The 25,040-nt window shown below is 39.6% G+C and overlaps 1 protein-coding gene across 4 annotated transcripts in view; it reads left to right on the top strand.

Annotated features, from left to right (window-relative positions):
- Positions 1-25,040, top strand: part of MAST4 (microtubule associated serine/threonine kinase family member 4) — a 646,820-nt gene that overhangs the window by 259,075 nt on the left and 362,705 nt on the right. The window contains exon 1 of one of the 4 annotated variants that reach the window (XM_049768744.1): positions 398-487. The exons of the other annotated variants lie outside the window; for them this stretch is intronic. Within the exon in view, the coding sequence (XP_049624701.1) occupies positions 449-487 (39 nt within the window). The 5' untranslated portion in view covers positions 398-448. Of the gene's footprint in view, positions 1-397; positions 488-25,040 lie in introns of those variants that run through there. 4 annotated transcript variants of the gene reach the window in all.

Genomic DNA, 25,040 nt, shown 5'->3' on the forward strand with positions numbered 1-25,040 from the left:
TCTCCTCACAGATTTCCTTAAGCCCACTTTAACCTTAGAGTTGCTTCTAGGGGCTTCTGAAGCGGCTGTTGCTGCGAAAGCCTTAGGCTGATCCTTCCAGGATGCCAAAGGTACCGGCTTGAAGAAGGAAACAAACCAGGCATCTTGCGATTTCCTGTCTCCAGGCTGGAGCCTCCTCGGCCCGGATAAATGCATTAGGTGTCTGAGCCCACTTGCTGCGCTCTCTCAGCGAACTGCAAGCATCCGTGATCTCCGAAGTTGCTGGAGTGAATAACTAAGCGGGACCAGCTGACTCGGAGCTCCAATCAGCTCGAGCGTGATGTAAGTGTTTAGCAGCTGCCGGGCTCTGAATTAGCGTGCCGAAGTAGAGGTAGTACAGCATGGCTAGACTGTTGTGAAAGGCTCAGAGAGAGAGAGAGAGAGAGAGAGAGAGAAGGCAGAGGGGGAGATGGATGAGTCCAGCATTCTAAGACGAAGAGGGCTCCAGGTAGGAGATCCTTCCATTCTCAAAACGCAGCCTTGGTGACAGTCAGTCACTGAGGATTTCAAAGTTCCCTTTTCATTCTTTTTCCTGGGCGCAGATGGGTGCACAGTTCTTAGTATCCACTTGGCAACGGGAGACGCCAGGTCTCTATGTAACTGACAACATCCCAGGCTTCCAGCAGAAAGGTGCTTTTTTTTTTTTTTTTGGTCAGAGACAATAGAGGTGACTTTGAGTTTGGGACTTTGTTGGGTGGTTTTTTTTCCTGCTGGAAGAGTCAGATCGTGGCTGGCAGTGACAGGTGAAGAGCCGGTTTGGCATTCTGTCAAGTGTCTGGGAAGTCTGTGGAGGGTAGCGACTCCGTGCAGTTCTGAATCCACAGGACTTGGTTCTTGTGTGGGAGCTCATCCTTCGTGAGGCAGCAGCAGCATCTGTCTTGAGCACTGTGCAGATGTGTGCAGCTGCTGAGAGTTTTTTCCTTCTGTCAGGAAGATGAAAGTTTCTGCTGGCAGCTCAAATCAAAGTTCACTGTCATTTGTTTATGTTGAGATGAGGAAAGATTTGTATCTTACTGCTTTGCTTTTTGTGCCCAAGTTTCTCTAATTAAATTACTGTGACTTCAGTGTACAAATGTTCCAAGCTCAAACTTGGCAAATCAGAGAACTTGGGGGGGAAAAAACATCTGCCTGGCAGTTTGTACGTTTAAGGAAGCCAAAACATAAGTGTGCTCAAAATGAGTATGTTTAACTCCTTTTAACTCTTTTTCTTCCCCTGTGTATCCGTGACATTTTTCTTTGCAAAAGAATCTAATCACTAGCCATGGACTCTCATTCATTATTTTTGAATTTGTTTTAGAATGCGTGCTTGGGAATCCAGAAGATAGGGCACATTTAGAAAATACTTCCAGGCACTCCTTAATGGTCTTTGACTCCCAACTGGTTGGTGTAGCTGTGTTTGTTCTAAGCTCCAATGACTCCAACTACTATTATTCATATTACTCCAATAGTATGAATTATTGGCACATTAAATTTTTATTTGCAGGTAAACAAATGAGGGATTGAAGAAGTTGGGGTTAAATATCATCCATTGTTCCAAAGCTAAGTAAACAGACCTCAGTCTGTAATGGTTTTCAGTGTGGTCATTGTTTTGAATGTACAGCCTGGTTAGTCATGAGTGTGGATTTCCTTTTCTTTGTCTTCATCACATCTATAAAGTTCTGGAAATGCACAGCTGTTTGTATGAGGCCATGTCCTCTTTGGGATCACTGGTTAAATATGGTAAAAGACTCTGTTTAAAAAAATGACAAATGGTATTAAACTCCTTATGACAGATTATTATTAGTAAATTGATGGGGATTCTGCTGAGTTTTCTCTTTAACTCATTTCAGATACATTTCTATCAAAAATACATTTAAAATTCTTCGTGTGGCTTATTTGTGTATATATGATACCAACTTTCAAGTTAGATAAAGACTTCAGAGTCTTTTTCATTTTAGAAATGAAGAAATCCCTACTGTGGTTATTTAAAATAATAGAGCAATTTTCTATCAAAAAGACCGGCGACCAAACAAAGGGAACACTATTTGTTAATAGTGCACTTAGAGTGCTAGATCTCATTGTACTTAACCTACTTTTATTACATCTGCCATAATCTACTCTAGAGGAAAATAAAGTAAGAGTCTGATTTCTGAATGCTCTGGAAAAATAACAATACAAAGTGCTTAAAAGTTCTGCCACTTTAAATTTACAACTTTGCTGCGACTTGACCAAAACCTAATTCTTTTTACTGTTGTAATTAATATTTAAGTATTCACACACGAGGCATAGGTGCTTTGAGAAATTCTATATGACAGAACTTTAGAAAACACAAAAGCTAAGTATTTGTAAGAAAGATGTCAAGGTGGAGTTTGTCAGAGTAACGCCACCTAGCGAATGTAAGAATTAAGTTAATTTACAAATGTATGCTTTGTGGAACATTTTACCTGAATAGGAAGCACCTTTGCATAGGCAAAGCTTGGCTGAAATCTACATTTGTATCAGTGCTTCCTATCCAGTGTTGCTTGTTATTCTTTAGTGAGTCACCCGGAGTGAAGCCTCACACAGGGAGAAGCTTGTGACTTTTGAGAGTAGTAAGTTGAGGACAGGAAGATAATTGAGTCTTTTTTTTTGTTTTGTTTTGTTTTGTTTTTTTTTGGGCCACACCCAGCGGTGCTCAGGGGTTACTCCTGGCTATCTGCTCAGAAATAGCTCCTGGCAGGCATGGGGGACCATATGGGACACCAGGATTCGAACCAACCACCTTTGGTCCTGGATTGACTGCTTGCAAGGCAAACGCCACTGTTCTGTCTCTCCGGGCCCCGATAATTGAGTTCTTAATGTTAAAAACTATGTAATAAATTTAGCATAACGTGCATATTTAGTAAATAACTATTTTCAATATCAAGAGCTGGTTTCTTTTCTTAATATTAATCTAAATCATTTTTAGTGAGATTGAAGTTATATTTTTACTCAGTGTATGTGGTTTGGATTTAAGCTAGAAGAATCATCACTCCAAAAAGTAAGCATTTGTTTTCAGGGATTCTTATGATAGGCTAAATTATTTTATTAAAAACTTGAGGCCATTAGTCTGCCATCATGAATTGATGTATAGGATATAGAACCAACCAATATTTTAAATAATTTAAAATCTAGTGTCAAAATCTTGGACTACACAAATGCCTTAAATTCTCCAAAATTTAATTTTGTAGCAGCATAGTATGTATTTGTAATATGTGTGTATAGCCTATTTTTGGAATTTCGGTGCCTCTAGTTCTTAAAACATAGTTGAACTGTAGTATTTTTAAAATTTGGACTTCGAAAAATTTGTTTTTAGTGAGAGCATATAATTTCTTAGGGCATGACTCTCTCATAAATGGCAGCACAACTGAACTGTTCATCTTAAGTGACTGTGCTTCTCCATCTTTTCTGTGAACTGTATTAATATTTCCTGTACTTCTTCAATCACTGCCTTTGAAATGAGAATGAGAGAAAGAGACCCCAATGACTTCCACTGTTAGAATCTGGGAAACTTTCAGATTGCATCTCAAAACAGGAAAAATTCTGATGGATGGATGGGCTTGGGCAGACCATGGACTGGGGGCAATTTGAATTTCTGGACAGGTCTAATTCGTCAAAGGATAACTGGCTCCTTTCGGGCTTCATATTCTTCATACCTGGAGCATATTTTTTAACTGTCAGGGAAACTAATTGTTTCCGTGATTTCTGTTATATTTCCCTGGTATTTGTGTTAATGGAAGTGTCCCTGTCTTTAATGTGGTAGATCTCAAGACTGGAGGAAATTGAACAGCAGGCACCAGTGAAGAGGGTTAGACTCAGGGCAAGAGAAATGAGTATAGGAGGCTCCCCAGGTTTATCCTCTTGTACTTGACTTTGCCTGATATCAACCCCAGTTGTTTTTCCTCTCCCCCCAAATAAAGAACACTACCCTTGCCAACTTTGAGACTGTCACAAGTAGCTAGAATGTCAAAAAAATTTTCCCCCTAAAGCCATATGATGCAGTCAAAAAGAAAAAACAACAACTCAATGTTGTTCTTTAGTAGGCTAGATTCGTATTTAAGTTATTTTTTCTTTGCCTGTTTGCTTCTTGTTCTCTTGACCTTTTTTTTTTTATCCTTATTAGAAAAAAAAAGAATATTCTTACCTTGGCCTAGACTGGACTTATTCTTTACTGACCTTGGTATGAAATTCAATTTTAGAAAACAAAGGAGCAGTGGATACTTACTTCCAACTAGGTATCAAGCTGCCTCAGATTCTCCAGGGTTTTGTAGGTTATTCAAGTCATAATGCATAGCCCATGCTTCTTTCAGGTCAACTTTAATGTGATTATAAATGTGTTTACAGTTACCTGAACTTTAATAGCAGGACCATTATGTGGGAGTATTTTTCTGTCCTTCTTCATTTAAAGACATTGGGTAATTATACAAAGGAAGTCTAGTTAGAGGATTATAATAGAAACACTTAATAAGAATTCCTCTTTGGTGTAAAGGACAGTTGTTCTGCATAGGTTCCAGAAAGGCACCGGGACTTTTGGGGGACTGGAAGAACCCAGGGGCAAATGAACGTGATCACTCTGGGTGCCTAGTAAGTCAAGTTGCAGTCTTAACTGAGGGGTGTTTGCCATCCATTTAAGGAGTTGGTTCAATTTCTGCCTCTGACATAGAGATAATATACTTTCATTTCAGTTTCCTGATACATACTGAAAGATTATAGGGTCTTAAAATATTATATTCACTGAAATTTTTATTTTTTTTATTTTTATTTATTTTTTTTTTTTGGTTTTTGGGCCACACCCAGTGATGCTCAGGGGTTACTCCTGGCTATGCGCTCAGAAGTTGCTCCTGGCTTGGGGGACCATATGGGACACCGGGGGATCGAATCGCGGTCCGTCCAAGGCTAGCGCAGGCAAGGCAGGCACCTTACCTTTAGCACCACCTCCGGCCCCGAAATTTTTATTTTTAAGACTGATTTTTTTCTTAGTAACATTCTTTCTAAATACTGCATAAAATAAATTTGAATATTAGCTTCTCTTTTCACCTTCCATTCTTAAGCATAGCTGTTCCTGTCAGAGAATTGTCATTTTTGTTTTGTTGTCAATGAAATTTTCCAGACCATCCCTGGTTTTCTTCTTTGATTTCTTTTTAGCTGACCTTCTATAGTATATGCTTATTTCATTTCCACCCTGTGGTTCGGGATGTCTGGTATCTCTACATCCATGCCTTTACCCCAAGGTTTGATATCTGGCTTGGAGCACTGAACTGGGAGTAGCTGCTCCCCATAATTGCTGGTTGTGGCCTCCAATTTGTAATTAAATAAAAATCTCCATGTGATTTTCCTAGGATTATAACTTTCCTCTCTCCTAAGTAAAGGACAAACACACAAGATTTTAAAATTTAGCTTCTGTCTTCTTTTTGTTTTGATTTTTTATTTTGGTGGTGATGGAACAGGACCTTTTGCATTTTAGATCTTAATCCATCACCTATTTCCAGAGTTCTATACTTACAGTATTCTTTCATTGGCTTATCTAAATTTGTCCAGCTCATCAGAAATTAAAATGAATTATAAATCTTTCTTGGAATTTTCTATAAGTAATGAATTCCATTTTGAGGTTTATAATAGCCATTATCTATCTATGTCTTTTACTTACACACTGTTGCATGATACTTTCATTTATTTATTTCATTTGAGTGTCTTCAACTGCAGCTGACATTTCTGAGGATAAGTGGCTTGGATAGGGTTTAATATGTTCAGTGCCAATGAATAGTTCTATAACTTTAGACAAGTTTATCTAAAATGTTGATACTAGGTCCAGAGAAATAGTGTAAGGATTAAGGTACTTGCCTTGCATATGACTGACCCTTGTTTTGTACTTGGCGCACCACATATGGTTCCTGAATACCCAAAGGAGTGATTCATGAGTACAGAGTCAGGAGAAAGACCTGAGAACACCAAGTGTGGCCCAAGGACCTCTTGAAAAAAAAAAAGTGATGTTAGTATTTAGGGAAACTTAGGGTTATTTATATATATATAGTGCAATTCTGGGGCCACAGGAACAGGATCATCAGGCCTGGAAGGGCAACAAGAGGAGCATCAGTCCAGCCCATGATTGACTGCAGGGGGATGCAGGGGAACACCTTGGGCTTATTTTCTGTCTTCAGTTCTTGCTACTTCTTACCTATAGCAAAAATCAAGGTGAAATCAGAGGTGCAAAGGATCCAATAGTTATTGTCCATGCAGGGTATTATCCAGACTCCAGTGTTGTGTGGAGGAGAGACCTGGACAGGAGTGGGTGGAGATGCCCTTTGTCAAGCACAGTAGTGGTACTAGCCTCTGATCTTAGCACATTTCAGCTGAAACCAATGTTTAGGTATCTTGGTATAAATTGCTGGGTCCTGAACTAAGTTCAAGCACTTGAGCCATTTCCATGTTGCTTTTTAGGAAATGGAAATGTTAGTGCCTCAAACAGGTTCCTACTTTTTTGTGGGTACTACTGTCTTTCTAATCAGGCTCCTCATCATGATGGGGAAAGGTTAAGTTGTCTCTCTGAGTTTAGTTGTTGAAGCACATGTATGTCCTTTGAATCAGCAATGCAGGACATCCCCACTTCTGTCCTGCAAGCAAGCTTAGATTTAAATTGCTCTGCTCTCCAGTTCCAGACTCAGGGAAGTGATCTGCACAAGGAACTGCCCCCGAGACCTCTTCTCATCCATTTCCCACATTCCCTTAGGTCTTTCCAGAGCAGGTCCTTTTGTGCTTAGACCGTCCATCTCTGCTGCCCTCAAAGTCCCTTTACAGAATTACAACTTCAAATTATGTCCTTGGCTTTTATTGAGGGTTGCAAAAAGAAATGACTCTGTGTGAACATCTTTGTGCTTTCTTAAAACTCCCCTTGAAACCCTTATCCATTATGTTGTGTATTGTCTCTTCTATTAGGCCCACATGATAAATTAGCTTCGTGTTCAGCACTCAAAAGTCTCTTTCTTCCCAGGTGAACCAGTGACTTCTTTTAATCAGATAATGAGAACTGGCTTAGTCTTCTCATTTTTGCCTTAGCCGATCTGAACAGTGGCTCACACTCAGTTGCTTTTTAGGTTAAATTAGCTACAACTGCTTCATTGTTCAGCTTTTTGTCCCCTCACTTACGAGTGTTGTGGGTTTTGTCTTATTTATTGTTTCTTTTACACATCTCAACTTACCTTGTGAAAATACTTTTTAAAGTGAGTAAGATAGAAACACTTCATAAGGCTGTCTTTGAAACAAAACAATTATTTAAAAGTACTGTTTGAGAAAAATACAAAGGAAAACTACAAGACCAGCCAATCAATAAACTAGATAAACTATAAAAATTGTGAATGACAAGAACTTGCAAATATCAATATGCATGCAGCAGCTGATCATTTTATTACTGGCATCAGAATCTAATGAAATCAAATAGGCTGTTTGAATTTACTTGAAACTTACATTTCAAATAAATTATGAGTAACAATAGAGCTTCTAAAAGTGTCTTAGAAATCATGTTATTTGTCTTGGAAGCCACCCAAAGCATGGTGATAGGCAAATGACTTCCGAGACATACTTGTAACAAGACAGTGTTGGCATTAGAAATCAGACTTTTGACAAATATTTAATGATATGGGGAAATGCTGACAAAATGTCAAGAGAAAAAGAACAGATTACCATGTTGTATACATAAGTATGTAGAATTCTGTAAAAACATGTAGCATGCATATATATATATATATGTATATATATAAAGTGTGTGTCAGGGTGTGTGTGTTTATGTCTGTGTGCACGAGAGAGAGACAGAGAGAGAGAAGAGAGAAAGGAATTGGAGACCGTAAGATAGAAGTAAAAGCATTATGAGCTTTTTTTTTTTCCCCCAAGGCCATTTCTGTCACTTTGCTGTATAGTTTTGGTTAGGCTAGTTAATTACTCCCAATAAATATACTATTTTGGTGATGATAAATTGCAATGGGTTATTTTTTTAAAAAGTAAAATATCTATCAGGTTTAATAATTAAGAACATGGGCTGGTGAGGTGGCGCTAGAGGTAAGGTGTCTACCTTGCAAGTTCTAGCCAAGGAGAGACTGCGGTTCGATCCCCTGGCATCCCATATGGTCCCCCAAGCCAGGGGCAATTTCTGAGCACTTAGCTAGGAGTAACCCCTGAGCATCAAATGGGTGTGGCCAGAAAAACCAAAAAAGATAATTAAGAACCCACTCTCCTATGTTTCTTCCCTCCCTCCTTCCCTTCCTTCCTTCCTTCCTTCCTTCCTTCCTTCCTTCCTTCCTTCCTTCCTTCCTTCCTTCCTTCCTTCCTTCCTTCCTTCCTTCCTTCCTCCCTCCATTCCTCCCTCCCTCCATTCCTCCCTCCCTCCCTCTCTCCTCCCTCCCCTCCCTCCCTCCCTCCCTCCCTCCCTCCCTCCCTTCCTTCCTTCCTTCCTTCCTTCCTTCCTTCCTTCCTTCCTTCCTTCCTTCCTTCCTTCCTTCCTTCCTTCCTTCTTCCTTCCTTTCCTTCCTTCTTCTCTCTTCCTTCCTTCCTTTCCTTCCTTCTTCTCTCCTCCTTCCTTCTCTCCCTCTCTCCCTCCCTCCTTCCCTTAGTTGTGCTCAAGGTTTACTTCTGCCTCCATTCTCAGGGATCACTCCCTGATGCAAGGATATAACTCAGGTCAGCCACATGCAAAGCTCTACCTGTTGTGCTATCTCTTTGATTCCGAAGTACTGTACCGAGGAAACAAGTATTGGTGGGAGGTTCAGGGAACGATCATTCATTTTTTTCTAATTTTATTGAGTCAAGATTCTACATTGCTGATCACCACCAGTGAACGTTGTTTAAAATTGTTCTTTCTTTTGTGCATACTCTTTGACTATAGAAGGGTAAGTCAGTTGTATATGATATATATATATATATATATATATATATATATATATATATATATATATATATATATATATTCCCAGGCCTCAGGAGAGAGGTTCAACTGAATATTACTTCTGAACCACCTGAAGAGAGAAAGGCTTATGGGTAGATGCAGTCTATATGCTTTCAAGTACATCTTTCAGAGGCATGTGAGTGGTGTGTAGACTCCACTCCGGAAGGACTGGGGAACATCAAATCAGTGGGTTAGAAGAGGCCTGTAAAATCCTGTGTCCTGTGATGAGACAGCCAAGGATACTTCTGGTCAGCTGTCTGAATTGTATGACCTACCAATGATGTTACATATATATCCATAAGGCTCTTGGCTGAAGAATGGTTCCCTGCCACTATTTTAAAGAATTAGGAGTCAGAAAGTCCCAACTTGTGAAACATACCACTCTCCTAAAGGAAGCTTTGATATCTTTTGATGTGTTGTTGCAAGTTTGGTCTTTATTCAGGTGAGATGAAGCTTTATTTCTATAGGGTGAAGGGTGGATGTACTTTATCTATTTGTGGTTTGACTGCTGAAATAATGGGAATAGTAGTAATGTAAGAACCCACACCATTCATCACTCTACTGTGGAAGGCAGTTGTTGTGCAGTATGGCTGGAGGTAGCCCTAGACTATTACCCTGGAAGGACCCAAGGCACTGGTAGTTTCCAGGTGCAATTTTACATCTTTCAAATCGCCAGCACACACTCCTGGTTTCTATCACAAAACCACCTGAAGGGCATGGTAAGACAGTTGCTTTGCCCCTTGAAACATTCTGCGATGGCTCAAGATAACAAATGTCTATGATTTGGAAGTCTTATCATGGGTGTCTGTCAGTAATGTACATGCTTGGATTCTCAACATTTTTGCTATTCTGCCTAGGTTATGCATACTAGTGCTTCTAATTCAGACAGTCAAGGGCAGAACTCCTTTCTCTTCCTTTCTTTCAGTGAAGGTTGGTTTAATGTTAATATATGATAAGATTATTACTCACAGCAGCAATACCAGAAGCATGTATTGGGCAGATTTGTGTTGGCTGTAGCTTAACTATATATGACTGCACTTCTGCACTCTCATAATACAATAATGAGTTGAAGATGGGGCTTTAATTACATCAAGGGAGATGTTCCTACAGCAGCAAGTGTCACTGCCCTGATCAGTCACAGGGTCAGGACACTGGGGATGGAGGCCTCGCTATGAATTGCAGGAGTCTGAAGGGCTCTGTGGAGGGGAGATTTCTGCAAGGCATAAAGGGTGAACAGGAGCTGATTGGACAAGAAGGGTGTTCCTAGCAAAGGAAACAGCAGAGTGTGAAGGGCAGGCAGGGAGGCAGGCAGGATACAGCCTTTTCAAGGAACTGAAATGGTGCCCATGAGAAACAGGAAGTGAAGAACAGAAGAGCTTCCTTCACTAAGGGAGCCTTTGAAGGACTTTAGTCAGGGCATAGAGATACTTCGCCAGCTGTCAACTGTTCTGTCCAGTGTGGTTGATGAATGCTGAACTGGTACCATTGGGGCGTTTGGAAGGAGGTTGAGATGCTGCTGCTGGGTTGGCTGTGGAAGTAGAAAAGGGGCAACTTGAAGGCCAAATGAACAGAACGTGTGACTTGCTGGTGTTTTGAAGAAGAGACGTAAAAAGCAGGAGGTGAATCTTGTGCTCTTTATGATTTGACAGTCTTGATTTGTTTGAAGCATTTAAGACCAAGGAATGAGAGTAATTAATTGGCAAGTAGGAAGATGGCTCATTGATTTCACACATCTTGAGTTCGAAGCAGATGTGGAGATCTCTGAGAGAGACCTTTATATACAGCTGTATAATGGCTGGTACAGACAGTTCAAGACTAGACCCAGGTTCTAAACTCAGTTGTTTTACATAATAAATTGAAATAGTTTGTGATTAAATAGAGAAGACAGTTTCTCCTGTGCTGATGTGTTTCTGTGAAAGACTTTTCAAGTATTAGTGTGTATCTTAGCATTGATTTGCAGGACCAGTTAAAATTACATAGAAAGGGGAAAGGAGAAAAATTACTTAGAAAGCAATGTAGCTTTATGGTTTAGTTTCAAATAATGTATTCAATTTTGAGGATGTAATTTTTTTTAATTTTGCTTTTTTATTTTGCAAATTGCTTCGAACTTTGACAACTTGCCTAGAAGTCTCATTCAAATACAGTTCTGAAAAGATTAAATGAAACATCTAAACTAGAGGCTGTAATGGAAAATGCAATTTATTCTTAAATGAAGATGATGACAAGCCACCATCTCGCTTGAAAAAGTGAATTTAAAACCTGAGTGAGAGTACATCAAATGTAGCCTAGACTTTTGTTCCTTTTGAATGGAAGATTTTCAGTATAATTGAAGATAGGACTTCAACCAAGAAAGACACATGGCATCACAGTTTCATCAGTTTTCTGATTTGTATATGTGTTTCCAATTTGTGTATGTATACACAGAGACATTAAATCATACTGAAAAATAGACCCCCTTTAAAAAAAAGTGATGATTCAAGTAAATCTTTATTGGCTGCAGTACTTTCTGTGTCTTGCCTAACAATGAAGTGCATTTGAGGACAATGTAAATCCTTAGGACACTGATAGAAAATAAGAGTAAAAATGTCATTCCCCTTACTATAGAAAACTTTAACTATGTTAGTGATTTTTTTTAGCAGTTTTCAAGTAAGTAAGATATCAGCTAAGTCTCAAAATATTTCTTTCATATGATTTTTATCACAGTAGTATTTGTGATATGAGGTATTATTAGTTTTATAGGTCCTAATTGCCCCTTCTCTTGATTGTTGAATTGTGGTGAAGGTAAGGATGTAATTATATCATTGATTTGACTACACTTTCCCATTAAAGGTTTGTTCCAGGTATAAATTGTTAATCTTACAGATTCATTTTCCTTGTTATTTGGCAATTAAGCTAAGAGATATTTTTGTGTCTACTAATAGAATTTGGCTCAACATTTTGTCTACTAATAGAATTTGGCTCTACATTTTGTTGTTATTGTTATTGGGACAAACTAACTGACAGTACTTAGGGCTTATTCCTCCTGGCTCTTCACTCATGGATCATGCCTAGGAGGACTGAGATGGGGTTCTGGGGTTCAAACTTTGGTCATCTGCATATAAGGAAGGCACCCTACCTGATAGACTATCTCCCAGGCTCCTGAAATTTGGGAAGTTTGATAAATTCAATTATGTCTTATTTTTTTTCTCTGTAATTGAGATACATACAGACTTCCTTATAAGTCATTGGACAAAGAAAATAACATAGCTGAACACAAATTCAGTTGAGGGCCACATACCTCTAGTCATTGTGAAGCAGAGACTATCTTTCAAAAGCAGAGGATTGCAGTATGCTTGCTCAGGTAGCAGTAATCTACCTCCAATATGCCCTAGGTAGCTACTGCCCATTTGTGTGAATTTCCTGGTGAGCTGACTATAAAACTATAATGAGGAGCCAAACCCAACAGAACCAGAGTCTCCTGTAGGCCTGTAAACATTACATATTATTGTAAGTCTTTAGTTTTGCAATATATTATTCTCTAGCTTGGTGATGACAATTGATGACTTACCCAAAGGACAGGTTTGTCTTGTGCTTAGGAGCATGTTAAGTCTACTGGACTTTGAATGCTACTCTACCAGCTGCTGGCTTTATTATCCTGGACATGCTGTTTTCTCTTTAACGTTCGATTTTCCATCAGTAAAATGGGAATGATACTTCCCTCCCAGGATTCTGTGGGAGAAAAAATGAAGTGTGCCAGCATATACTATGAACAGCATCCTGCAGATACCCAGACCACATTAAGTAGCCACTGAGGCTTAAATTTTAAACTTAATTTTCATTAATGTGCAGACACTGACACTTAATTGAAAGAATCTTTAGGAGAACTTCAGAAAAGGTAGACAAACATGATTCCTAGTTTAAGCTGCTGAAATAAAATAACATAGACTAAGTGACTTATATACACATGTTTATTTCTGACAGCTCTGGACCTTGAGTTTCCTGCTTGTCTGTATTACTCAGGGGAGCAACGCTGATGTCTAACATGTCATTAGTGAACAAAAAAGAAATCACTAACGTTCTCCTGCAACTTGATAAGTGTTTTATTTGTTTGTTTGTTTGTTTTTTGTTTTTATTTGGGGGGGTTACTCCTATACACCTATGGGGGCTATATGTTCAGAAGTAGCTCCTGGCTTGGGGGACCATATGGGACTCTGGGGGATCGAACCACGGTCCATCCTAGGCTAAGAATAAGGCAAGGCAGACACCTTACTGCTTGCATCACCGCTCCGGCCCTGATAAGTTTTTTTTATGTGTTGGCTTTAAGGCTTGTGACTTTTGCCTTTGCCTTTCTGCCCTTTTACAGATCTTCTGTACAATGCCCACTCTCTTCCATTTCCATGTGTGTGTGTTCACCAGCCACATGTGCTTTTAGCATTTGAGTATTACATGCTTCCTTTCCAGAATTTGTTCCATATCAAACCTGTGTCCTCAACTTAGTTGCTTTGAAATTATTGAAATTATTTTTGATCTGTATTGGCTGAAATAGGTTTTGAGATGCTGGATATTAACTTCGGTATGCCACTTTCTCTAGAAACTAATTGACTGATTTAGGGTGGAGGCTGAGATGAGAGTTTATACATTTGGTCAATTTCACAGAGCTTACCTTGCAAGCTATTGAAATGCAAATACAGGCAACACTTAGAGACTCAGAGATTTCACACATTCAGTTCTTTGTTTTCTTCTAAAAAAAAATAAGCATTCAAAATTCATGCACATTCTATTATTCATGTGCTTTATATTTAGGATCCACTGCTATGTCTAGATAAATCTTATCACCATTATTTAAAATTTCATGAATGAAACTTTGCATCGCTAATGCCACACTAGCCTAGACAACTTGAACCAATCAAAATAATTTGAAATGCAACACTTAAGTGAGTTCTTGCATGTGTGTGCACACGCATGTGTGCAGTTACTTATAACTCTTTGGCATTGCCTTATCCACAACTATATCTGTTGAAATCTGCACTGTGAAAATGGCTAGGAATTAAAAACCTTCTTTGCTTATTTTGTCCCAGAAAAACCTTTGAGGAGGTGGCGCTCATAGGCTCCCATGTAACAGGATGGAGATGTGAGGCAGTTTTTCTTTGTTTGGTAGCTGTCATGTTGGTGATACTGTTTTTTGTGCTGTATGTTGTCCTGTGCTTTCTTAGGCACTCAGCCCCACATTGACCTGTGCTTTCAAAGAAAGCTGTGTGTCAGCAAGACCATTCCCTTGTCATTTGATCAGCTCTCTCAGGAGCCTTCCTGGGACAGTCGGGCCTTCAGAAATCCTGTTATTTCCTGACTGTGGTCACTATATCCACAACAGAGGTCAGAATGATTTTTCTAGCCAAATCCAAAGCCTCTACTACCAGGTTCCTACTGGTCACCTCTTGGTGCGCACTGACACTACCATGTTCTGATAAAAACTTCAACTTAGCAGAGCTTAATGGTTCAGCATGAGCTTTGGAAGAAGACACATCGACTTCAAAGAGATGCTATGTGAAATTGTGTATCTTCACAGAGGATTATTGGTGATGATTTGAATTTGACTTTTTGTTATTTTTCTAGGAGCCATTTGAAAATGGATATACATAGTTTTCTTTATCCACTTGAAGTGATTCCCACATACAATCAGTGGTTCTAGAAAAGTAAATAATGAGCATGCTACAGCATCAAGCCAGGGTGTCTCTGTGCACAGATTATTGTAATTGGACCTTGTCTCTTATGGCTGACTTGCTTTTAGTCTTGTGCCTGGTCCTTGGATTGGTATGAATAAATACACTGGGGAAGGTCTTGGGCCTATGGCCCCACTTCCTGCCTGCTCACACCAGGAGGGCGTCTTTCCTTAGTAGTCCTTCCAGCTATTGTTAGAGTCTTTCCTCAATTTGCTTCAATGTAAAACTGATGTAAAGTCTGGCATAGACCTTTACAAAGGATCCTAGTCTGTACTGGGAGCAGAACAGTCTCATTTACTCTGATTTTTCTATATTAAAAAAAACACACACACATAAAGTATTGATTGTATTTGAGATTGCTTTTTTTTTTTTTTGATAAAGAAGTGGCATGACACATTTGTATTCTCCTTTCTCTTTCTACTTGTACCTTAAAAAACATTTTTTTTTTTTTTTTTGGTTTTTGGGTACACACCCAGAGGTGCTCAGGGGTTACTCCTAGCTCTGTGCTCAGAAATCGCTCCTGGCAAGCTTGGGAGACCATCTGGGATGCCAGGAATCAAACACAGGTCTGTCCAGGGTCGGTTGCATGTACAGCAAAGGCTCTACCACTGTGCTATCACTGTGGACCTTAAACAATATTTTTGGGGCCCAGAGAGATAGCACAGCAGTAGGGCCTTTGCCTTGCATGCAGCTGATCCAGGGTGGATGGTGATTCGAATCCCAGCATTCCATTTGGCCCCCCATGCCTGCCAGGAGTGATTTCTAAATGCAGAGCCAGGAGTAACCCCTGAGCATCACTGGATGTGACCCTCCCAAATTTGTTTTGTTTTGTTTTTTTTGGGCCACACCCGGTGACACTTAGGGGTTACTCCTGGCTTTGCACTCAGAAATCACTCCTGGCTTGGGGGGCCATATGAGACACCAGGGGATTCAACCACTCGGTCCATCCTAGGTCAGCCACATGCAAGGCAAACACCCTACTGCTGCCCTACCTCTGTGCCACGGCTCTGGCCCCCAATTTTTTTTTTTTTTTGGTTTTTGGGCCACACCCATTTGACGCTCAGGGGTTACTCCTGGCTATGTGCTCAGAAATCGCCCCTGGCTTGGGGGGACCATATGGGACGCCGGGGGATCGAACCGCGGTCCTTCCTTGGCTAGCGCTTGCAAGGCAGACACCTTACCTCCAGCGCCACCTACCCGGCCCCCCAATTTTTTTTTTTTTAAGAAACTGTAACTTACCATGTTTTTTTTATAATAGAGTTGTGGCAAGCATATAATGTTCTAACAATCCTACCACCAATGTTCCCCTCCCTCCACCAACTCCCTTCTCAAGTGTTAACAACCCCTCCCCCTCTCACCCCACCCCACCCCCAAACCCCCTTATCTTTGTAAAATGTTTTAACTCTTGATTACTGTGCCAATTCTCAGTCATTCATTTACATTCCCAGCAGATATTTTTACTTTATGCAGGGCCAGAAATACAAAGGCCATAAAGATCCAGTTCTGAACAAAACCCAGAAATGAAGAAGGCAAACTCATACCTCAACCAGTGTTTCTCTTTATCTTTTTTATTTGTGGATAAGCCCTCCCCCAATCTTGTTTTCTTTCTGTAGTACTGGTTGGCCACCCAGTCATGCTGTGACATTCCCCATTCCCCTTCTTGACTGAATTTACATCTGTGGCTCCCTTAAAATATCTTGAAGGACCACAGGGCATATATACATGCCCCCTGAGAAATGCTGCCTTAAATCTGATTGAGAAGTGCTGTGATGACTACTTGTCATTAGACTGTACACAGTTCTATATGTGCATTTGAACGAACAGAGTGAGCATATAAGACAGACCGCATGATGCAAGTTAAAGGACATTTCTGGGTAGTGGGTCATCAAATCTTGACATTGGAGTGATGGGGGTTGGCAGCTTATTTCTGTTCACATTAAATTTCAGAAAATGTAAGGGGAAATATCCCACAGACAAAATGGACATGTATGAACTAGAGGGAGATAAGCCCAGAAATGTCCTAGAGATAGAGATCTGGATGACATTATCATAGAGTGTTGGCTGTAACCATGAAAAGGAAGAAATCATCTGGTTGAAGAGTGAGAACAGAGTGAAAAAAAAAAAAAGCTGGAACATAGCCCTTGCCATTAGGGTTACTAATCTTCAAGAGTACTTTATTAAGCACCAAAATTAATCAATTACAAAGATAATTACTTATTCAGAAAATTTATCGAGTCCAGTTCTGCCTTGGGATCTTCAGGGTGCTTTTAGAATCACTACCGTAATTATCTTAAACCAAACGCTTATTGAGTTTCTCAGTCGCCAGGCACTAGTGTAAGTGCTTTCTTTATATAAATATGGATATTTATATATTATGCTATATATTTATTTTTTATGTTTATAATCTATTTAATTTTTTAATAAATCTTTATTTAAGCACCATTATTACAAGCATTTTTGTAGTTGGGTTTTAGTCATAAACAGAATACCCCCCCCTTCACCAGTGAAACATTCCCATCCCAATGCCCCCTCCCCCACCCCTGAGAGGTTATATATATTCTATTATTTATATATTTATTTACATATAAATTACATATAGATTACATATATGTATATATAAATAAATATATAAATGGAATTTCCTAAGAAGTTATGAAAGCTACTATTATCCTCAATCTCCAGGAGTGAAAAACAGGCAGGTAATTGACCTTTTTGAAATTTTTTGAAGTTCCTACAACTTGTTAGTGGTACAACTTGGCTTCAAAACTAGACATTCAGATTCAAATGTAGACAGAGATTAGACTATACTATTAATCATTTTAGGATTTTTTTTCCCTTTCTCCTTCCTTCTTTTGGGCACGACAGACAACCAGCTGCTAACTTGCCACAGTGTCATGTGCCATTTGCAGTAGAGGTTGTATCCTGAGCCCAATGATGGGTGTGGTTGTATGTCTGTGTGAAGTGTTAAAGTTGAGAAAAAGCAATGATTTCCACTATCTACACTAACCCAGTGACCTGGAGGTGTTAAAGCTCTGTTGTATTTTACAGTTGTGGGGTTAGGTGTCAGTTTAGAATCCTTTCTCCTTGGCAGGCAGGTGGAATCCTATTCCAGGCCTTAGAAATTGTGCTGTCCAGGGCTGAAAGAGAAGCTCAGTTGTTGCTAGAGACAAATGATTTGGGCAAAAGTAAAGCTACTCAATAATTTCAAATTGTAATTAAAACAGTTGTATCAAAAGAGGTATATCCAGCTTAAAAAATCCCTGGAACAGTTCCTTGAAACCTAAAAGGTTTCCTTCCACAAACTAGTGGTTATATGAAGAAACTAGTGCTGATAAACAGTACTAAATAAGGAAAAGTTTCTCCTTAAATTTTTTTTTCTTTTCTTGCTAGTGAAGGTAACCTTAGTTTGGGGGATATGGGGTAAAAGGATATGATAGCCAAAGGATTCAGGGAGAGAAAAGGATGTATAGGAATAGTTATTACTATTATCATAGAAGGAACCTGTGTGCTATCAACCTGAGATATTACTGAACTAGAAATAATGCAAACTATACCTCTCATGGTATCATCTCATCTTGTTTCTTCTTAGCAGCCCCTGATATGTAATTCATCCTGGAGAAAGTTCACTGGAGCCCAGATCCTGAGGGAGCATGTGGTATAGATGATTCCATCTGCATGCTCTATTCAGTGGGCTTAGTTTGTAGGCATGACATGTCCCTTTGCTGAGACAAGGATAGCCTTCCTGAGAATGAGTTAGACACTATAGCTTCAAGAGTACTCAAAGTTATCTGCAGACAATGCAGAAATACACTCTTAGGAAAAACCAATGCTATGAAAAGTAGGACCAAGAGATACAAAGAAATCAATTCTTTGATAGTACAAACTGCTAAACTGGCTTTGTTTAAAGCAAGACCAACAATTTCTAGACCTTTCAATCCATCTTATGGTTTAATCCACTTTGAATTAAATGTTTGGGAATTGGAACAAAAAGTATTCTCAGTGATTTGTGAACTTTTTTTGGTGGAAGGTGGTATTGGGCCACACTATGCAATATTCAAGGCTTATTGTTTGCTCTGTAATCAGGCATCACTTCTGGTAATGCCCAGGGAACCATCGGCAGTGTTGGGTATCAAACTGAGGTTTCATGAAATGTAAATGACTTACCCCCTATGTTATCTCTCCAGCTCCTTTATTTAGTTATTTGTTTAGAATAGTATTAGTATTATAGAATTATAGAATTATATGTACTATATAGTATTATAGAATTATATGTATAGAATAGTATTTGGCTACTCAGAAAGTCTGGTTTGCTGCCAATGGATTTGGTTACTATCTCCCTTAAAATAGCTACTCTTTCTAAAATAAAACTGTCATACATTTGTTATTTCTTTTTTATTACATATCACTATGTATAAGGTGATACATAAGAAATGAGAATCAATTGCAGTTACATTTCCAATGAAAAAATGTACAGTTTTTAAAGAATTGGAATGTTTATGCTCTTATTCTGCTAACCTCTTAAGAGCAGACAATTTGTTTGGCAAGTAAAGATTTATTAGGTGTGACTCAACCAATGATGAGTTAGCCTAAGTTATTATAATTTTTATCCTAAATGATTTGACAGTGATAAATAGTCGATGTGGCAAGTCAGCATAAAGCTTTATGTCTTTATTGCCTTTTACCATCTCTGCTCTAAATAACTGTTCACATCTGTCGACTATTCGGTACAGATGCATGAGGTTTTAGTTGTGTAGAACTGGAAATCCTGGCTAGTGATTGCTTAACTCTCCATTTCTTCAATATCTTCCCAGTTTTCCTCTTCACTCCATGCTTTGACTATAGGCTGCTCCTCAATTGGGGTCTATTGCACTCCTAATGAACCATCCAGTTCCAGAGTCTTCTCTTTCCAAACCAACTCATCTGTGGCTGCGCATTCAGATGCATGGTAGAGGCAGCTGGGATGACTGGCACACTAGGACATAAAGCCATGCCAAACACGTGGAGGCACTTTCCCACTGTCTCTGAAGCTTCATGTTCCTCTTGCCTCATCAGTTGATGAAGAAAGGGTTGGAGTTTCAATGAGGGCCACAGCAAAATCACACACCTCTGTATGGGGTCTGTATGGGGAAGCCTAGTTCCAGGTTCCAGGGTTCATTTTGGTTTCTTTGATGATTTAGCTGAACTGGTGTTTGAAGGCCTAGCTTGAGGCTGATCATAAAGCATAATCTGTCTGACATCCCCCAATTTGTTCAGTTCTGCTGCATAGCCCTGCAGGAGGGGGAAGAAAAGCAGAAATTCATTGTATCAGATCTGCATGAGGAAGTCATATCTGTCTCTGCCTGGATCATGTCTACCTTGCTCCCCTTTCCCTTCCTTCATCTCTTCTGTCCCATCTTGTACCCTTTCCCTTTTCTCTAGCCCTTCTTCATTGTCTTTCTCTTCCCCCTTGTCTGCATCATTTCCACTTCCTTCTATTTTCATGTACTATTTCATCTCTTTTTCTTGAGTTTACCTGGATTTCTCCCCTTAGCTTGAGAAGCAGTTTTTCACTTGAAGTCTCCCTCATATGATCCCCGTCACCCAAATCAGGCTCTAGTAACTTCAGGTTCCCCTTGCTTTCTCCAGCCCAGTCTGTAAGCATCCTGACATGAGAAAATTCAGTAGTTTGCTGTAAATTCTCCCTCATGACCTATATGGTTACACAAATGGTAAATGGGGGTAAAGTTTTTCAGATTTTTAACAGGAGGTATACAAGTACATTTAGTGTTCTTTCTGTTTCTGAGATCCATTCTATTCTGAATATCTATTATACATTTTTTTTACGACTAGAACAAAAAGTTTTAGAAAGAAATTAATTTGATAAAAGCTTGATGTGAAATAAAGTGGATTCTCTCAAGGTCTATTCTCAGATGTTAATGGGGTTCTTGGCAAAAAACACATTACCTCACAGGCATGAGGCAATTATTTATAGTGGTTACATCAGCCAGAATAGGATGAGAAATGCTAGAGTCTTGTCCTGCGCATCCTCTGACTCACTGTGAAATCCCAGGTAAGTGCAAGACTAGTAGGCCTTTGATTACCTCTGTCATGGCCCTGGGGCCAGTCAGAGTCACTCTTTTTTCTGTTGAATAAATAAATACACTGTCCCTTTTCAAATAACAGCTAATGTTGAGATGTTTAGATTAAAAGAATACTAGTATTGTCAGTCCCAGAGAGAAACCTTAATTTTTTTTTTTTTTTTTTTTTTTGGTTTTTGGGCCACGCCTGGTGATGCTCAGGGGTTTGGCAGGCACGGGGAACCATATGGGAAACCGGGATTCGAACCAATCACCTTTGGTCCTGGATCGGCTGCTTGCAAGACAAACGCCGCTGTGCTATCTCTCCAGGCCCAGAAACCTTAAATTTAATTGACCTCAATGTATTCATTTTCTAGCTCAGAACACAATCACAGAGAAATTTAGTGGCTCAACCAGTTAGTAAAAAGTGAAATTTTAGAATCACAGTGTTTTTGTCTGTAGATACTTTGCTTTACCATCCTTTGTGGTGTGGTACTCATATGCTGAATTCACATGCTGAATTCTTTGGTGTGATCACGTTTGCATTTATTTTTTTTTTCCGTTTTAAATAGCCCCTGTTTGTTGTTGCTGCTGTTGCAGCGATGTGATTGCACAGAAGTTTTCAGTGCTTACACACGCAGCTGTGGTGCTCACCAACATTTGCCCTGGTCTAGTTGTGGTGCTTTCTGGGATGTAGGAGGGGCTGCACTTTTTGTGCTGCATGCCAAATCACTGCACACATGCTCACCAGAGGTGGCACGTCTTGACCACAACTTGGGAATTTTTTTAGTTGCTTTTTGTGGTGCTTGGGGGCAGCTCACTGCCCTGCAGCTGGAAATAACTGTGGTTCCAGGGGTCACAGCATGGGCTTGCAAGGCAGGTGCTCTAAGCCAGGTGCTCCTTCCCCTTTCTTCTCCCTCTTTTTCCCTCGCCATCTCTCTTGCCCCCTTTCCCCCGCCCTACTCTCTTTCTTTTTTCTTTTTGGACTATGACTGGCTGTGCTCAGAGTTTATTCCTGGCTCTGCCCATAAGGATCACTCCTGGCCAGGTTCCATGGCCAATAGGGGTTTGTGGAGATTGAACCCATGTTCACCTCGTGAAAGGCCTTACCTGCTGTACTATCTCTCTGGCTCATGAATGAGTTTTCTGATTGAAGTCATAAAACTTTGCCCTAAGTTGATGCTTCCCTGCCCATTTTATAGATTTTATATTAGAAGTTTTTAATTGATACACATTTTGCCACCAAATGTCCCCAGTTTCCCCCTCAGACACACAGGGAAAGTGATATGCATGGTACCCAGTCACAGTCTTTTATAGATTTTTAATAAATATGTATTTAATGGTTTAATTTTGCATATTAAGGCATTAATGACAGGCCAGACTATGGTCATAGGTCCTGTTGTGGCCCATGGCCAAACTGGAGATAAAATCTGCGTGCAGGCATTTAAATTCTTTTTTTTTTCTTTAACACCCTGATAGAAGTTAGAGCCAGAACTGACCTTTAAGGGTTGAATTTGTGAGTCCTTTTAAATTCAGGCCCTCAATTTACCAAGAACCCTTTTAAGCCTTAAAAAAATGCAAAATTACATCCAAGTGGGAAGAATCTTCTCTTGATATGGGCTGAATTTTCTTTGTATTGAAGCTGCTTAGGCAGTATTTATACTCCTTGTCTAGAATGCATTCCCCCATTGTTGGTAATCTTGTCTTTTATAATTTAGAAGGGTTTAAAATCATCCTAAAAACAAATGAGATTTTAGCTTCTGTTCCATCCAGGCCCCTGTTTTTCATGTGTAAGAACCATAATCTTGGCTATTTATATGTATCTATTTATACCTATTGGAATAAAGATTCAGCTGAAAGGCTGGGGGAAGAGAAATAGAATGCAGTAGAGCATTGCCTTAAGTAGGGTTTAATAGGAGAGTGGGCAGGGGCAGTCGACTAATTGATTGGGCTGCCAGGCAATTTGAACCAACCCGTTAGTTACAAATTTTTGTTACGCAAAATTTAACACCCATGGCAAGATCCGAAGAATGCTGCTCCCAGCAGCCCCGGCTGCTTTCTTTTGTGCTGGCCGTTGCTCTTAAGGACAGTTTAATTTGTGTGAGATACTGTTCCAGCCTGCTGTCTCTTTCATTCCTTGGGAAATGACTCTTTAGAGTCACCGTTTTCTTAATGTTTTACAAACCTGTGCTACATAGCTCAACTCTGTGCTTTTATTAGCACCATGGATCACCGGGTTCTTCCAGTGTGTGCTGGCCTTCTCAGCATACACTTTCTCAACACTAGCATTACCTGGGTCAGGGTTCCCTTCTGTAGGGGAGTGTTAATTATGGCTTCATTATTTGAAAGAACAGCTTCTATTCTCTACCCTTCATTTAGACTGTTTTCACACTTGCCCCCTGGTAATTCATTTTGATTTGGGAGCTGGAATGATCATAGAGGATTCTCTACTTGCATACCCTTATTGTATAACCCAGTGATGCTCTTGGACACGAGCTAAACTCCTGAGGTACTTCCCTCCATGTGGTGTGTCTGTGGGGGTACACCCAACAATGCTTAGGGGTTACTCCTGGGTCTGTGCTCAGATATCACTCCTGACAAAAACTGGACACCATTCGGGATGCTACGGATTGAACCCAGGTTAGCAGCATGTACGTCAAATGCCCTACCCACTGTGCTATAACTCCAGCCCCTTAAACTCCCAAGAATCTTAATGAATACTTATTTTTATTAACAGTTCTATTATTAGGCTCAGGGAATTCAAAGATTTTGAAATTTTCTATTAATAACCTTCCACAATGTAATAGATAATATGCTAAATGTTAGATGCCATTCTTGGAATTTTATGCATGTGTATATATATTTTGTATATGTAGAATTGTATGTATGTGTGTATGTATGTCTGTATTGCTTATTGATTTCTGGGCCACACCTGGCTAAACTAAGAGCTTAATCCTGACTTTGGGCACAGATCACTTCTGGTGAGAGTATAGCATGTCAGGCATTTACCATGGACACAATAACCTGGGTTGGATTTCTGGCACCACATAAAGTCTTGCCAGGAGTGATCATTGATCACAGAGTAAGCCCTGAATATTGCCATGTATGATCATAAGAACCAAAACTTAAAAATAAAAATAAATTCTTCACTGGAAAACTATTTCCCCTTATCTTTTTAAAAGTGATTCTAAGTGTTCATATCTCAAATATTCTCAGAGCTATTTATGTTGCTTGTGGGAAAGCTGATGGTGTTTTTTTCAACTAAAATCACTAGAATATTTTATGAAACAAACAATAGACTACTACTATTTTTAATCAGTTTGATCTTTCAGGTTAGTATCAAAAGAAAGGAAAAGGTTTTGTTACCAAAGCATGGAACTTTCATGTAGGTACGTTTTATAAATAAACAAACATTATGTTTTATTGTCACGTTTCTTCTGAGTTTGTGTAGAGTGATTGTCACACATTAACAGGTAACAGGAGAATATAGATGCCAAGTTGCTGCTTTGGAAAATATTACAGAATTCTTTTTTTTTTTGGGGGGGGGGGGCATACCCGGCAGTGCTCAGGGGTTACTCCTGGCTGTCTGCTCAGAAATAGCTCCTGGCAGGCACGGGGACCATATGGGACACCGGGATTCGAACCAACCACCTTTGGTCCTGGATCGACTGTTTGCAAGGCAAACGCCACTGTGCTATCTCTCCAGGCCCTACAGAATTCTTAAATGTAAAGTTTTTCAGCTCACCACTTCATAAATTTTTCTGCCTGTGGGAATAGTTTTTTGAATGAATGGAAGGAAAAGGCTAAATTCCGGTTAAGAATTTTGTGTAGAAGAAAATCAGAATTTGTTTCTAAATATATATATTAAGTGTTGAGCAGATGGAACAAATATTATATAAAAATATATTGTGCTCATCTTCCATTGAGCACAAAATGAATCACGTAGTGCACACTTTAAATAATGCTTAATAGGGACCGGGCGGTGGCGCTAAAGGTAAGGTGCCTGCCTTGCCAGCGCTAGCCTTGGACAGACCTCGGTTCGATCCCCCGGTGTCCCATATAGTCCCCCAAGCCAGGAGCAACTTCTGAGCGCATAGCCAGGAGTAACCCCTGAGCGTTACTGGGTGTGGCCCAAAAACCAAAAAAAAAAAAAATAATGCTTAATAAATCTTGCAGAAATTAAATATTTATGACCAAGCATAATTTAAAATAAGTTAGTGATGTTGTATAAGTAATTTGGACATAAATTTTGCAAGTATGCCCTTTTATTTTATTTTAAAAAGTTGGGGGAGTAATCAGGAGTTACACCTGGCTCCA

Source organism: Suncus etruscus, chromosome 2, assembly GCF_024139225.1.
Source record: "Suncus etruscus isolate mSunEtr1 chromosome 2, mSunEtr1.pri.cur, whole genome shotgun sequence".
Taxonomy (NCBI): Eukaryota; Metazoa; Chordata; class Mammalia; order Eulipotyphla; family Soricidae; genus Suncus; species Suncus etruscus.